The sequence below is a fragment of the Cygnus olor genome, chromosome 9 (genome assembly GCF_009769625.2).
Source record: "Cygnus olor isolate bCygOlo1 chromosome 9, bCygOlo1.pri.v2, whole genome shotgun sequence".
Taxonomy (NCBI): Eukaryota; Metazoa; Chordata; class Aves; order Anseriformes; family Anatidae; genus Cygnus; species Cygnus olor.
In genome coordinates, this window is record NC_049177.1 from 21,138,804 (window position 1) to 21,151,461 (window position 12,658).

Genomic DNA, 12,658 nt, shown 5'->3' on the forward strand with positions numbered 1-12,658 from the left:
AAAGCTGTGTGAGCCCTCTTCCCGACAGGTTGGAAGCTACAGCCTGAAAGCACAGCTGTAGGGCTGCTCCCATCACCAGAACAGCTAAATTCCCTCTCTGCAACTACAGTGCTACAATTACATGCTTTGATACCTGTGACGAAAAGCACAACCTCCTTTGCCGCTAAGCAGAGAAATCAATGTCAAGAATTGCTATTTACTCAAAAGTCAACTCTGCTTTCTCTGACTTGGAAAATGAGCATGGGCCCTGCTGCGCTGGGGCTCACAGGGAGCGATAGCAGTGATAGTAAAAACCATCTGCATCACTTCAGAAAACATAGGTATAAATACAGGCAAACCTCTTTCCTCTTCTGGAGATGTCACTGCTGGAGAAGAATAGTTCCCAGGTATTGCAAGTCCAGTGCCAGGTGTTTCTTTGACAAGCCAAGTAACACAGGTCTTGAGTCCACAGAACAGATGAAGGTTTAGCCCTGATTAAACGGTTCACTGAGCAAGCTTTAATAGGATGAAAGAGCCAGGAAGAATCAGAGGTTTTGTAAGTGAGATGCTTTGTTCCAGCACTACACAATGCACAGAAATTATTTTTCTTTAAATGAGTGCTAACAACATTCCTTCCCACTGGTGTCACGACCCTGAGTTTTTGCTGTGGTAAAATCTCATCAGAACAGTAATTTTATACTCTGAACCTTTGAAACAAATTATTTTCAGTATAAGTTTGCACCTATTAGACAAAACTTGACTACAAAAAAAAAGTAAGCATTGGAAGTAGCAAAGATTCTCAAGTATATTTGATGGTGAAAACTGTTGGAGTTTCACTCTCACATTAGCCTCTGTTGGTGTGGAAAACCCATAAACATTTTATCATTGTACAATGATATTTTAAGATCTGGAAAACTGAGAATGAAATGTGACACAAACATTTTTGGAAGAGGCACATTCAAATGTTTTTTTCCTTGGTTGTTTTCAAAATAAACTTCATTAATTTATTCCTAGAACACTGACACTGGCTAAACAAGTATTAAAACAGAGACATAAGCAATATCCAAGGAAGATTTCAAATGATGGGTAATGGAGACACATACTAGGCCCAGTAGACATCTACAACTTGTATACGCAGTTCTTGAATAATCTTTCATGAACTGGTATGTTAACCCATAAAAAAAATAGTTCTGTTACAGTCATAGATTAGGAAGAAATCTATAAAGTCACAGAACAAAAACTAACTCATAGTGAACGACAGGAGTGCTCCTTAGTGCCCTGGGCTTGCTTTCACTTTTGTTTCCATTCTCTTTTTGAAAGTAAACACTGGAGGAAAATTTGTTTCCTTCAAAGTAAGTTCCCTGAATGCTCGGAATGAAACTCTACACTCTCTGTTCAGCAGGCTGGATTCTTCTTCCAGGTTAGTTGACCACTCTTCATATGGCTCCCTCAGGTGAGTTTTCTTGCTTAGGACCTTCCCACTTAGGACGGAGGTCGTTTTTTGTAAGATTCTTTCAGGTATATGCTAAAATCTCTAAGAGATGCCTGTTCTGGAGTTGATGTAAAGAGCTACTGCACATTAAGCAAAGGAAAATGGCAGTCCCACTAGTCCTGCTCCAGAGCCAGGATGCTGCAGAACAGAAGGAACCCAGAACGTCCAACTGTCTTGGCTCAGAAATCACAGGAGGAGACCATGAGGTCACTTTCAAGCAAATATTAATCCTCTCCCTCTGACATATGTTTTGGAATTACACAAATTTGAACTGTTTTGGCACACGGATTAATGCTGCAAAGAGCCAGACAAATAAAGTGCCTGCTGCCACGTTGGACAGGGACTTGGGGATCATTTAGCTACATTATGATGGAATAAAAAACGACTAATTTCCCTGTAACTGGTTCAGTACAACACAGTTACCTCTTCTTTTTAGATACCCATGGGAGAGGAAGAGATCTTTGTTGTGGTTTTGCCCCATGATAGTGCTGAGAGCTCCCACTGCACCTTGGCACTCAGGTTCTGAGTGTTGGGCCAAGGCCAGGAGTCTGTGCTGCCCTGCTAACGAACCCAGACCAAGTCTCCACACTCGGATTTGAAGCCCCACTCTTTCTAACCCGCTGTAGGTGTGAGAAGGAGGTCTCAAAACCCCGGTGAAAGTCAACGCGCACCCCCCGAACCGCGCTGTGCCCCCTTCAAAAACTTCTAAGGGTGGACCAAGGCCTGAGGGAAGAGCTCCCCGACGGCCGCCTCGTATACCCGGCGGGGCTGCGAGGGGCGGGAGCGGGGCGGTGTGAGCGGGCCCGGCCCCGCCTGCCTCCCGCCCCGCCGGGTAAAGGCGGCCGAGGGCCCGGCTCGGCGCTGCCTCAGGCGATCCCTGCCGGGCCATGATGCTGCCCACGGCCGGCCCCAGCCCCGGGCAGACCTGCGGGGCCGTGCTGGCCGCCGCCGTGCTCCTGCAGTCCGTCTGCGTGGCCGTCACCTTCCTCTACTTCACGAACGAGCTCAAGCAGGTCGGTGCGGGGCGGGACGGGGCTCGGGCACGCCGCCTTTGTCCCCTCGTGAGGGGCTCCCGGGGCTGGGTTTCGGCGTGGAAGCCCCGCTGGGTTTTGTGGGGGGCTGAGGAGGTGTCAGCGGCTGACTGCTGCTTGGCTCGCCCCTCTCCTTGCAAAACGTTGCTGGCATGCCGGGAAAGTTGTGCTCCCCTCGTGGTTGCAGGAGTCTGTGTGTGTGTGAGCCGGATTTCCACTGCCCCCTGTGGTGCTTGGGGCTTTCTAGGGTGCCCTACCCAAAACTGGCCGTCCTGCTGCACAGTGGTGCCAGCATTTGCTTCTCCTGGTGCAGAGGTAAACCAGGCTGCAGGTGTGTGCGTTACGCTTATGCCATGCCAGAAAACATTGCATAAATGTAAACATATCTTACCTGTGTGTTTAATCTTCCCTGTGTGTTTATTCCACGCCAAATTTAATAGGTGGAGTCTTCTGAAATGTCAGAATTCTCTGTGAAGCAAACACTAAAGGGCACGCAGTATTGTTCTGCAGTGTAAGGCAGTGCTCATGTTTTGGAAGGATGTAAAAGATTTTCTTGCTAGGTTTCTGGCTGTGACTGCCCCCTGCTTGGTGAAACTGGTGAGCCACAGAAATGTGTTGATTTAATGAACTTAGCTTGCATAATAGCAAGGATGAAGAAAAATGCATAAACAAATTCTCATGACTTCCTGAATACGGTTCAGAGTCCTTTGCTAACAAGCTTGCCTGTGTAAGCAATCGGTAACCACACTGATTTGCATAAAGGGAAGGCAAAGATATGTGCACCTGGTATACGACCACATCTAACAGTACTTGACCAAAATACAGCTCAAGATTTCTGAAGAAGACATGCCTGCATTTGGTGTGCAAAGCTCAGTCCCGTGCTGAAGTTGTGCTGGGCTATAAAGTAACTTTGGTGGCTCCTAGGAGGACTTTACACACACATTTTTCATGCTTCCTCTGGAGCATGATAAACAAGCAAAAAGTGTGCCTACAGACATGGGCTGCTGCCCCACATCTACATTGTGCAGGTGGAATAAATCTTGAAAAGATACAATGATTTTTTGTCTGCACATTTTTTTTTCTTTCTTGTTCACAAGATCTGCATTTCTACACCTTCCACAAATTGCTGTGGCTGCACAGACTGCAAATATTTTTTATCTTTACCAATAAAAATTTTTATAAATAAAATAATATATAAAAATTATATAAAAATATAAATAAAAAGCAGTTTTTCCTCTACAGCTGTAGTCATCTGAATAGCACTCAGATATGACCGTTCACTTTAAGAATTTTGCTATGGGAGGAAGTGCTGAGACGCAAGTACAATAAAGTTCATTATGCTTCAGGATACAGGGCTGCAAAGAAAATACACTATTTCCTTCTTTTCTGAAAACATAGTCCATACACTAGCCCTAGGGTAAGAAAGAACCTTTACAAGGCAGCATTCCTGCAGGAATTGTGTCCTCACAGACTCCAGATAAACCTCATTGAGCAAGTTTTACGATAAGCCTTGCCTTTTCTACCAAAAAAAAAAAAAAACAAATACCAATCCTTCAGTACCATACTGGCTCTGGTACAAGGCTGCATTCCCTGAGGATTTCAAAATGGATGGAAAACACTGTTTCAGTGTTACTGTAGTAAAACTGTTTGGGGGAAAAGTGCAGCAGGTAAGGATAAGGCAGAGGTGCAGTACTGTTTGCTTCCAGATCAGAGGGTGAAGCTTGGAGGTGAGCCTTGCCAGGTCTAATAAGGGACTAACAGTGCTATCTCATATGCACCCTTTTTTAAACTCATCAAACTACCTTGTTAAAGAAGCTGCTATGGTTAAATCCATCAGAGTCCTTATTTTTGGGCAGTTTTTCCTTAAAAAGCACAAAATTTTAACTACTTCAGGTGACTTTTTGAAACAAGAGCCCTGATTATAAAATATCACTGCATTCTTCAGCAAAGGCGCAGAAATCTTTGCCAACACTCATAGGGTTGGCACCATGTCTCACTGATGCCTACGGAGTACAGAATCATTTCAGGTGTTAGATTAAGCTCGGGAGAGCTGGCTGCTGCAAGCTGAAGGTGTTGTGCAGGGCGGTGGGAATTGCAGGGTACTGTGGGGGAATTCTGCTAAGCCTCCCGGAGGGGGATGTCTCTTCCTAAGAGAGCAGGAGTGTGAAGGAGGAGGTGGCCCATTTATTGCTTTCAATGCCCTGGTTTTAAGGACAGCTGAAACTGCTGCATGTTGAATAAAGGTATCCGTTTAGCAAACCAAACCGAAGTCTTTAACGTAAGAACAGCGGCATTTAGATGTTACAAGGAGAGGTCCGTCTGAGTGCTTTGCATGCTGCTGGCTGCCTGTTCCGAGTTTCAGCTCGGACAAGGAGCCTGCAGCAGCAGCACCCAGCCCGGCAGGGTGCAGGCGTGCAGCGTGAGCTGGGCAACAGCGCCAGCTGCAGCCGGGTGCCTCACCTTGCCCTGTGCACCCACGGCTTTGTCATTTTCATTTCTCTTTATCGAGGCAAAACGTACTCTCTCTATAACGAGAGGATACAGACGAGAGGGTCCATGTCACAAGCATTTGGCATTATAATTTTGTTTGGACCCAAATGTCATCTCTGTTGTCTGGACTTTGCTCTGGACTCTTAGGTCAGATACAGTCACAGAGAGTCCCCAGACTGGAAGTGGGCAGATAGACAAACATCAGAGAAAGCCTGGATTTTAAGTGACACTGGCTGAAAAGACAGAATGGAAAATACTTGTACAGTTCAATATTTGATTTCGTCCTCAATAACTTCTGAAGAAAAATCCCCTGTGCAAAAGAAACTGCATTCTGCAGTAAATAAATGAAGTATTTACAGCATTAATGATTTGGGTATTGAATTTTTATAAAGCTTATTTACTTGAGTGCTGGGTACCAAATTTATGTCCATGGAGGTAACGTAAGTGTATTTTTGCATATTAGCTGTCATTGTAATTAAATAAATATGTAAAATCAGGATGAATTACTCATGTTGTCTCTATAGTCACAACTTATACCATACTAGCAATGCTTTTAAGAAAAGAAAGAGCATTGCTAAACATGGTGAATTCAGTGACATACCACAGCTGGAGGTCTGCGAGCGCATCAGAGGTGACAAATTCTGGCTTTCCCTTCTGCTGCAGCTCTGGGACACGTACTCGAAGAGCAGCGTTGCTTGTCTCACCGGGGAGGAACTTGGAAATTTCATCCAAAACTTGGATGTAATTGAAAGCGAAGACAGAGCAGCTGACCCCTGCTGGCAAGTAAAGTGGCACCTGGGAAAGTTAATTAAAAAGGTATTTGGAACTGACATGTTGAAATGGGTGGAGCTTGTTGCTGTCTGGATTTAGAGAACGCTAATAGCAGGATGAAGTGGGATTCCCTGATTGCTTTATTGCAGGGCGGTAGTCCAGCCATAGCTTCAGCTGCAGAGTGCTTGTACTGAAGCCAGAAAAAAAAAATAATGGCTACAGTTGCACTGCATTCAGGAAATAATGAGGCAAACACAACCAGTTTTTTACTGAGGTAGTTTCAGCAAAGCTTCAGTCCCTTGCTTCACAGAGGAGGGTGGGACTGGGCTCTCCCTCTGAAGCCAGCATAAACCACTGGTGGCAAGGAGAACCTAGCAGCTCTGAGATGCCAATGTTCACAGTCCTGCAGGAGCAAATCCCTCTTTCATTCTCACACCTGTGCTGCACAGAGAACAGGAGCTATGCCTGACCCAAGACCAGTGTTTTTTTCAGCCTAAGCATGCAGATCATAAGTTGTGCCACTCCTGTTTGTAGGTACAGAGACTGTCATGAGAAAATGAGGTAAAATGTAATGGGAAGCTAGGGAAAAACATGCCTGAGAGATGGCCTTGTCATGGGCTGTGAAATGCACCTGGGGAGAAAGGAGTGAGTGAGCACGCAGCATCAGGCACAGCACCTTCCCAGCTTGCCATTCACAGAACTCCGTCTCCTACACGACTTGCACACAATGCATGCAATTGTGGCTACAGAGAAGAAAATGAGCCTGGCTGAGAAATCAGGAAGGCTAAAATCTTCTGGAATGGTTTTCAAAATCCCAGCTCCAGCACATAAAAAAGCTCATCCATAAAAATTTATTTCAGGCTGCGACTTAACTGATGAAACTTGCATCCCAAAATAGATCATCTATTTGTATTCAGAGATCTCAGCTCCTTCGGTGGAAGTTCTACCAGTGAAGTCCCTGAAATCCTGCATAAGGAAAATGTTGTTTTGTGTAGTGGACATTTACACAACTGACCAATACGCAAGCTCCCTGCTTGCTTGAAAAAAGCTAGCCTGGGTGCTAGAAATAGAAATAAACGATAGGTGGCCGGCTGGCTGGCTGGCTGGCTGGACGGACAGATAGCAAGAAATGTGACAGGGCAGAACCAGCAGCAAGCCACAACACAGGGATGTCAGTCAGCCAGCGTAAACCATCCCAAACCAGCAGCGTGCTTGCTGCAGCTGCGCTGGTGTCAGTAACCTGGCCAGTTCGTTCCAGCAGTCAGTGAACGGAAAGGAGGGGGCTGCACGAAGTGAGATGTGCTGGCTTAAAAACTTAGATAGATAGACAGGCAGAGGCATAAAAATATATGAAATGTAATTTCCCAGAGCCAAGATCCCACAGATGTGCACCGCTGCCAAGTATTACTCTGTGAGTGGAAGCTGATCCTCATACACTTTCTCTCTTCTTATTTAAGAAAAGCAATAGGGTCACATTTTCCAAAAGACTTAAAGCCCAGATGTATGAGTTCTCTTGAAAATGTTTTCCCCAGTATTTAGTTGTGTAAAAGGTGTAAATGTAGGGATACTTTATTACAAGAAATTAATAGTCTTTTTTTCTTTTTATTAGGTTGTTGATCATATTCAGAATAGCATCTATTCATGAGTGGGAGAAAGGAGACTTTTTTCTACATCTATCACTTTCTGCTGACAAACTAATTAGTTTTCTCTGTGTTTGTTGGCAGATGATGTCGAGAAGCTTTGAGGAAAACATATCTGCAGTCAATGGTACTATAATAATTTTATTAATTGTGGTAAAAAGGAACTGCTAGTGGCGTCTGATGTGTAGAGACTCAAGTAATTTATTAGAAGTGCAAAAAACAGTGACTGAGGTTTGGTACAGTTACACAGTTCTTTGGCAGCAAGTCGTCGAAACATGAGTACCTATTTCTGGAAGGCAAATTTTCAGGAGCCAGAAATATGGTCAAGGACGAGGTAACTGAGGGGGATGCAGAGGACAGCTTCTAGACCGCAGTATTGCGCGGGAGTTACGGGGACGTTGAAATGGCCTGCTGTCCTGGGGACGTGCAGCACTGCACTGCGGGCAGATCCGTTACCGACAGCTCCGCTGAAGCCGTGCTGCCCTGAACACGGGTTGCAAAAGCATTGCGACCTGCGAGTGGAAATTCAGAGTAAACGCTACGAATACTTAACTTTAAAAGATATGCATCATAAATACGAAAATTTGTTACTATAGGTTATTTGTCTATTGGTAGTTGGGGAGCAGGGGGAGAAGAAGAACAAAGAGGCATATAAAGACATTCCAAGGAGAGCAGGAGCAAAAGGTTTGATTGAGCCTTCTTAGCCAAGAGCACTCAATCTATGATTTAGCCAATTAAAAAACCTGACACCCATATTCCTTAAAACCACATGGTACAGAAGTGTTTAGCACATGACAGACATGCTTTCTTACATCCTTGTTTCTAATCGGAGATTCTGTTTCTCGTCCCTGTGCAGCTGACAAAGCCCTGACGCTTCCGCGCACAGACGGACAACGGCCGCAGGGTCCTGTCCACAGGATAGCAGCACACCTGACGGGCAACAGCAATAGGAGGAGTTCCTTGTCACCACACAGTAAGGAAAAGCCTATAAGAACAGTTAAAGGTCACAGAGCTTACTCTCTCGCTGGTAGCTTGCTGTTTACATATGCTTTTTTATACTCACATGGAGTTAATAGCACGAAACAAATCATAAAGAAATCTCCTTGTCCCAGACAATGTGTTTTTCAGCTCATTCTCACAGAACAGGGAGAAAGCCTGTTCCCCTTGGGTACCTCACTGACTTTTCTTCTGTAGCCTTTGTTAAACCAAAAAAAAAAATATATCTCTTCCTAATGTTAAGCTTTCCTCTTTTCTTTAATTTACTTCTGTAGGTTGTATGAGGCCCAGCTGCTATGGTGACAGACCTATTAGAGCCAGAGACAGGGAGACTTGACATTCAGGCTGTATTAATGAAAGGCTTGGTGGGGTTTCATCAGCTTTGGAGGGTACCAGGCACAAATGGATATTTTAACTTTGTTACCAAGTAACAACATAATGTTTTTTCTCTCATTTGAGAGCACAGAAATCCAAAATAAAAATAGTTTATGTGAATACCGACATAGCCCTGAACAACTTACTTCTGCACCTTCCAATTGTTTTGAGAGGCTGGAGCTAATGACCTGCTATTGGGAACCACTGGGAAGGGCAGGTTTCCTTACCTGCGTGTTAACAGCAGACTCCCCGACCAGCAGACACCAGGCTTTACCACCCCCAGGCTCTTAACTTCCCCTCTCTCTTTTTTTCTCAAGTAGATTCCTCACCCCGAAGAGGTAACGGACACAAAATAAACAACTGGGAATCGTCAAGGAAAGGCCACTCTTTCCTTTACAACGTGGAGCTGAGGAATGGCGAGCTGGTGATACCTCAAACGGGGTATTATTACATCTACTCACAAATTTATTTTCGCTTCCGTGAAAATGAGAACGAGGATTCAGGTTTGTTGGCACAAATCAGAAACCCCAAGCAGCTCGTCCAGTATGTTTACAAACTGACTGATTATCCAGAGCCCATTTTGCTCATGAAAAGTGCAAGAACAAGCTGCTGGTCTAAAAAAGCAGAATACGGACTTTACTCCATCTACCAGGGTGGTGTGTTTCAGCTGAAAAGGGACGACAGGATTTTTGTCTCGGTCAGTAACAGTGACATAGTTGACATGGACAAGGAGGCGAGCTTTTTTGGAGCCTTTATGATTGGTTAAAAGATGAAAACCGTGCTCCAAAGGAACCGGTTTTCATAGCCAGGACCACCTCAAAATTCCATAAAACAGGATAGTAAGCAAATGCTGTAGCAATACCGACAATACCAGGATCCCCCTTCTCAGCTCGCTCTCGCCGTGCCGAAACACGCTCCCACCAGCCGGGAAGGAGCCTGGCTGCCACTGGGCGGGCGATGCTTCGCGCAGGCTGGGGATGCGCGGGGACGTCACGGGGGTCAGACCCCGCAGGTAAGCACCTGGCTGTGATCTCTGCAGAGGTGCTCCACGCTGGCTCAGGTCGGGTGGCCGAGGGGCTGCTCCGGGTGTGGGTGCTTGAGGCTGAAACTGGAGACACATTTCACCCGTGGTCTGCATTGGGAGGCTGTCAGTAATCTCTGCTCCAGCAAGGAGCCGTGCAAGTCCCACTTCCCAGATGCCAGTGGAATTATTCTGGGAGTTTTTGTTGGAACCTGAGTTTTGCAAAAGGGAAAGGCCATCCCAAACTCATGCTGCACGTCTTTATCTCATCTGCCAAAGCACTTAAGCACCTAATTAATTTTAAGCGCACAAACAGGCTGACTAAACCCAGGTATTTACATGCTTGAAATTAAATATGTGCTTAAGCATTTTTCAGGATCATGGCTTGAATAAACACATTAGTCTGTCTTAATCAGTATATTGTACATAAAAACAGCTGCTGAAAGGGCACAGAAGAGGTTTTGAAATCAATCAGTATTTTGAGATCAACACATTATGATAGTGCTTGTTTACTTAATTGCCGTACTGCAAAGATTTCACCGTGCTTCCAATAGGTTCAGTAATGCAGTTGCTGTACACTTGTTGACAGAAAGTACCTGATACCAAAAAAAAGTGATTTTCTCTAGATACTGAATTCTATTAGACATTTGCCACAAATTGAGCATGACATGGTTCTTCCATGTTTATTTGTACTGGCCTGTATTTGGTAAAGATGCAATGCAGAACAACACACCCTGATGACTAATGTTTTAAGGAAAACATACACAACTATGTGTACTTAACCAGAAGCTGCAGTTTAGGTAATACTATTGATTTTTTATTTTGTTTGTAGAGATGGGTGGAAGTTTTTCATAACTTTTCTTAAACTTAAACTGGCCGCTACAATTATTAACTCTATGATTAGAACTATTTTCTATTTAAAAAATACAGAGAAGGTAAAGGTTTGCAGGTGTAAGTTGTATGGGCTAGATAGATCCTCAGCATAAATCAGTACATCCGCAGTGGTGTCAGTGGAGCTATACCAGTTTGCACTATCAATGCATTTTGCCCAGGTTCAGAGAAACCAACGGGAAACAGAAGGTGAAAGTCAGAAAAAAATGGAGGGAAAGGAAGACATTTGCTTTTCAAATGTTACTTTCAATCAACAGAATAACTCCAGGAGAAAACCCGGTTGTCTATTTTTTTAACATATTAAGGTTCCCACGGCAACCTTCCCATTCACCTTCCCATTGTGATAATTAAATTACTGTACAGCCCTTTCAAATGGGCCTCGTGAGTAGACGTGCATCATTCATCTCACTGCTTCGTCAACAGGAGGAAATGAAGGGGCACAAGCCCCTGCGTTCATTTTGTTGTTCGGAAGAGCAGTTCGCTTCGTTGGGCACTTAAATACCTGTGTATGAGCAGTCAGAGAAGAACTTCAGCAACACCCTCCTTTTGACAGGCTAGGACAAAGAAACACTGGGGTGAGCTTAAAACAATAACATCGTCTGCTGTTTTAACATGGTGTCACATGTACTTTTTTCAGTGGTAATCAAATATGTGAATTTCTCCATCATTTACTGAAGTACTTTGTCTCAAATTCAAATAATCTATTTCAACACTGAACAGAAAACATATCTATAGTTTTTTTCCTGATTTCAGTACTTAATTCAGAAATTTTCTGCCTGGCAGACAAGGCTAGGGAGAACAAAGCCATTCCCTACATAACTGGATGTCTGCTACATTGGAAAAACAACTTTTGTAGCTGCTTATCTTTTCAAATGGGCCAAGCATTTTAGTTGCAGGACAGGAGTGACCCATGTTATCAATTTCTTTAAAAAAAAAAAAAGTCTGTTAAAAGTGTATTTTTTTAAAAGTTATTTTAGGAACTTATTTGAAAGAAATACGTTTGAACTGTGAAAAACCATTTCCGATTGCTGGTGGCAGCTTAAGAGTCAGAAGCCCTCCATATGGCTGAGAACCAATTTGTGTAATGTAGCAGTTGTGGGCAGCTAGAAAGGACTGGAAGGGAATCCGGAGGGGTCTTCGCACACTTGCAGCTGACATTAAGACAAACTATTGCACGCACATTTTATTTTTTTGCTCGATGTTCTCTCTCCAACTCCGAATATATATCATGCTCACTGTTGCTTAGGGAATGTTCCCGGGCATTATCTTCTTTTTTTATCTGCATGTACGTATTCTTGGTCCCTGCATGCAGAGCATATCACAACAGGGATCACACTGAATAATCATATTTTATTTCTGAGTAATCCAAAGGCATGCTTGCCAGATATTATCCTGGGGAGAGACTATCAAGCGATATCTGAGAGGACACATTTGAAGACAAGTGGAAAGATATATCAACTTCTGATTGTACATTTGCACCGAGTCATACTTTTCATCTCACTTTTTGTTGAATGGTAAATGTAGCAAATTTTTATTTGTGGGTGTAGGTTGCAGTAACATGTAAGTATTGTAATTTTTCTACATATATTTTCTATAAAATGTTTTTAGTAAATACTTATTTTGCCTTGTCGTTTTTATTGGCTTCTATAGGAGCAAAGCAGTGTGTCATTGTTTCTTTGGTTGGTGTCAGGTATAATCCATTAAATGCCACAAATGCCTGCAATGCAAAGGACATAATGTAAGCCACTGTGCAACACCACATCATATAACACCGTGTAATTGGCTTCCTGACCATAGAACAGCAGGTGAACAGCATCTGGAAGCAGTGCGCTGAAGAAAACACTCAAAAAGATTTCATGACCAGAGACTACAATGCTGAACACTAACCTTGACGTTCTTCTCATACTTCTGGAAAAATCTGGTATGGAAACACCTGATCCTTACCCATCACCAAATGGCAGCAGATGATTTA

General features: G+C 43.8%; 1 protein-coding gene across 2 annotated transcripts; it reads left to right on the top strand.

Annotated features, from left to right (window-relative positions):
* Window positions 1-2,275: 2,275 nt before the first annotated feature.
* On the top strand, window positions 2,276-12,304 carry TNFSF10 (TNF superfamily member 10). 2 transcript variants are annotated; one of them, XM_040567094.1, is made up of 5 exons: window positions 2,276-2,484; window positions 5,656-5,808; window positions 7,488-7,530; window positions 8,260-8,376; window positions 9,095-12,304. In XM_040567094.1, the coding sequence occupies exons 1-5, from the start codon at window positions 2,359-2,361 to the stop codon at window positions 9,538-9,540; spliced, it is 885 nt and encodes a 294-aa protein (XP_040423028.1). In that variant the 5' UTR covers window positions 2,276-2,358; the 3' UTR covers window positions 9,541-12,304. The 2 variants fall into 2 exon arrangements, with proteins under 2 accessions (XP_040423028.1, XP_040423027.1); XM_040567093.1 differs by having other exon boundaries at window positions 2,296-2,484; window positions 9,092-12,304.
* Window positions 12,305-12,658: the final 354 nt, after the last annotated feature.

What these genes read in the sequence shown, in the direction of transcription:
- TNFSF10 (XM_040567093.1), top strand. Translation starts at nt 2,359, where the DNA reads ATGATGCTGCCCACGGCCGGCCCCAGCCCCGGGCAGACCTGCGGGGCC. An exon ending in TGGGAAAGTTAATTAAAAAG is followed by an intron (nt 5,809 to 7,487) that starts GTATTTGGAACT and finishes GTTTGTTGGCAG; the next exon opens with ATGATGTCGAGAAGCTTTGA. An exon ending in GAGTTCCTTGTCACCACACA is followed by an intron (nt 8,377 to 9,091) that starts GTAAGGAAAAGC and finishes TTTTTTCTCAAG; the next exon opens with TAGATTCCTCACCCCGAAGA.